Source organism: Penaeus monodon, chromosome 20 (assembly GCF_015228065.2).
Source record: "Penaeus monodon isolate SGIC_2016 chromosome 20, NSTDA_Pmon_1, whole genome shotgun sequence".
In the NCBI taxonomy this organism is placed as follows: domain Eukaryota; kingdom Metazoa; phylum Arthropoda; class Malacostraca; order Decapoda; family Penaeidae; genus Penaeus; species Penaeus monodon.
The window spans coordinates 40,553,440-40,554,422 of NC_051405.1; the positions used below are offsets into that span (position 1 = coordinate 40,553,440).

At 34.7% G+C, this 983-nt stretch overlaps 1 protein-coding gene across 1 annotated transcript in view; it reads left to right on the forward strand.

Annotated features, from left to right (window-relative positions):
* LOC119585817 (carbonic anhydrase-related protein 10-like) overlaps positions 1-983 on the forward strand; it is a gene marked incomplete at its 5' end in the record, with an annotated part of 34,669 nt that overhangs the window by 7,605 nt on the left and 26,081 nt on the right. Inside the window, 1 exon segment of the mRNA XM_037934543.1 lies at positions 778-873. Coding sequence (XP_037790471.1) covers positions 778-873 — 96 coding nt within the window.

Genomic DNA, 983 nt, shown 5'->3' on the forward strand with positions numbered 1-983 from the left:
TAACATTTAACCCGGAAATCGTGAACAGCTCCAAGCGCCCTCTCACTACTTCACAGAGCGGAAACTTTTCCAGACATCATAAAGGATTATTAAGTCATCTGTGACGTAGTAGAAATTTTAATTGTCTCTGTAATCAAACGAAGAACCAATTACGCAGATAGAGAGATATGGATACACAAACAAGGACACGAACTCACCAATATATTGTAAAAAAATATATATATGATCGTCAATTCACTTTTGATTATTGCATATGCTGTGTCCTTTGATGCTTTATATATATTCGCTTTTTTTCAAAATAAGTCATTGATAACTCTGATATTCACTTGATCATCTCTTCCAAATCCGTCAAGTGCTAACTATTAAGCAAATTGGTCTCATCCTCTTGTATATCGTAATTCCATACCTTTTGAACCTAGTTTTCCCGTATCTCTTTCTTTTGCACCACAATAAAGACCTTCATATATCTTATCGTTATTCTAGTTTAGTCTACTGTATCTTTCCCCTGTGACAATGCGTTGTATATTAATACATACATATAAACAACACACTTAATGCCACTCAACCTTAATAACTCCATCTTACCTTGTCTTCAGTATGTTGCTAACTTTACCTTAGGCCACTATATCCTTCTCACGAGTATATAAACTTACCTATATACATACGATATTTAAGAATGTGATATAGTATACAAGAGGACATTCAAATAATAAAACCCCGATAGCTCTCATTATGACATACATCAGTACATTCTTAACATACCTTTCTTTTGTACAGATCCAGCTCTTTGGGTTCAACTCTCAGCTCTACGCAAACTTCTCTCAGGCACTTGATAAGGCCTATGGTATAGTTGGCATCTCCCTCTTACTACAGGTATGCAAAGAGTGTGTAATTTATCTTTTGTGATTATATGTGCAGTTGACTTTACAAGAAGGATGCACTGCATTTTATAGAATAGTGTATATTTGTGAGATAAAGGGGTT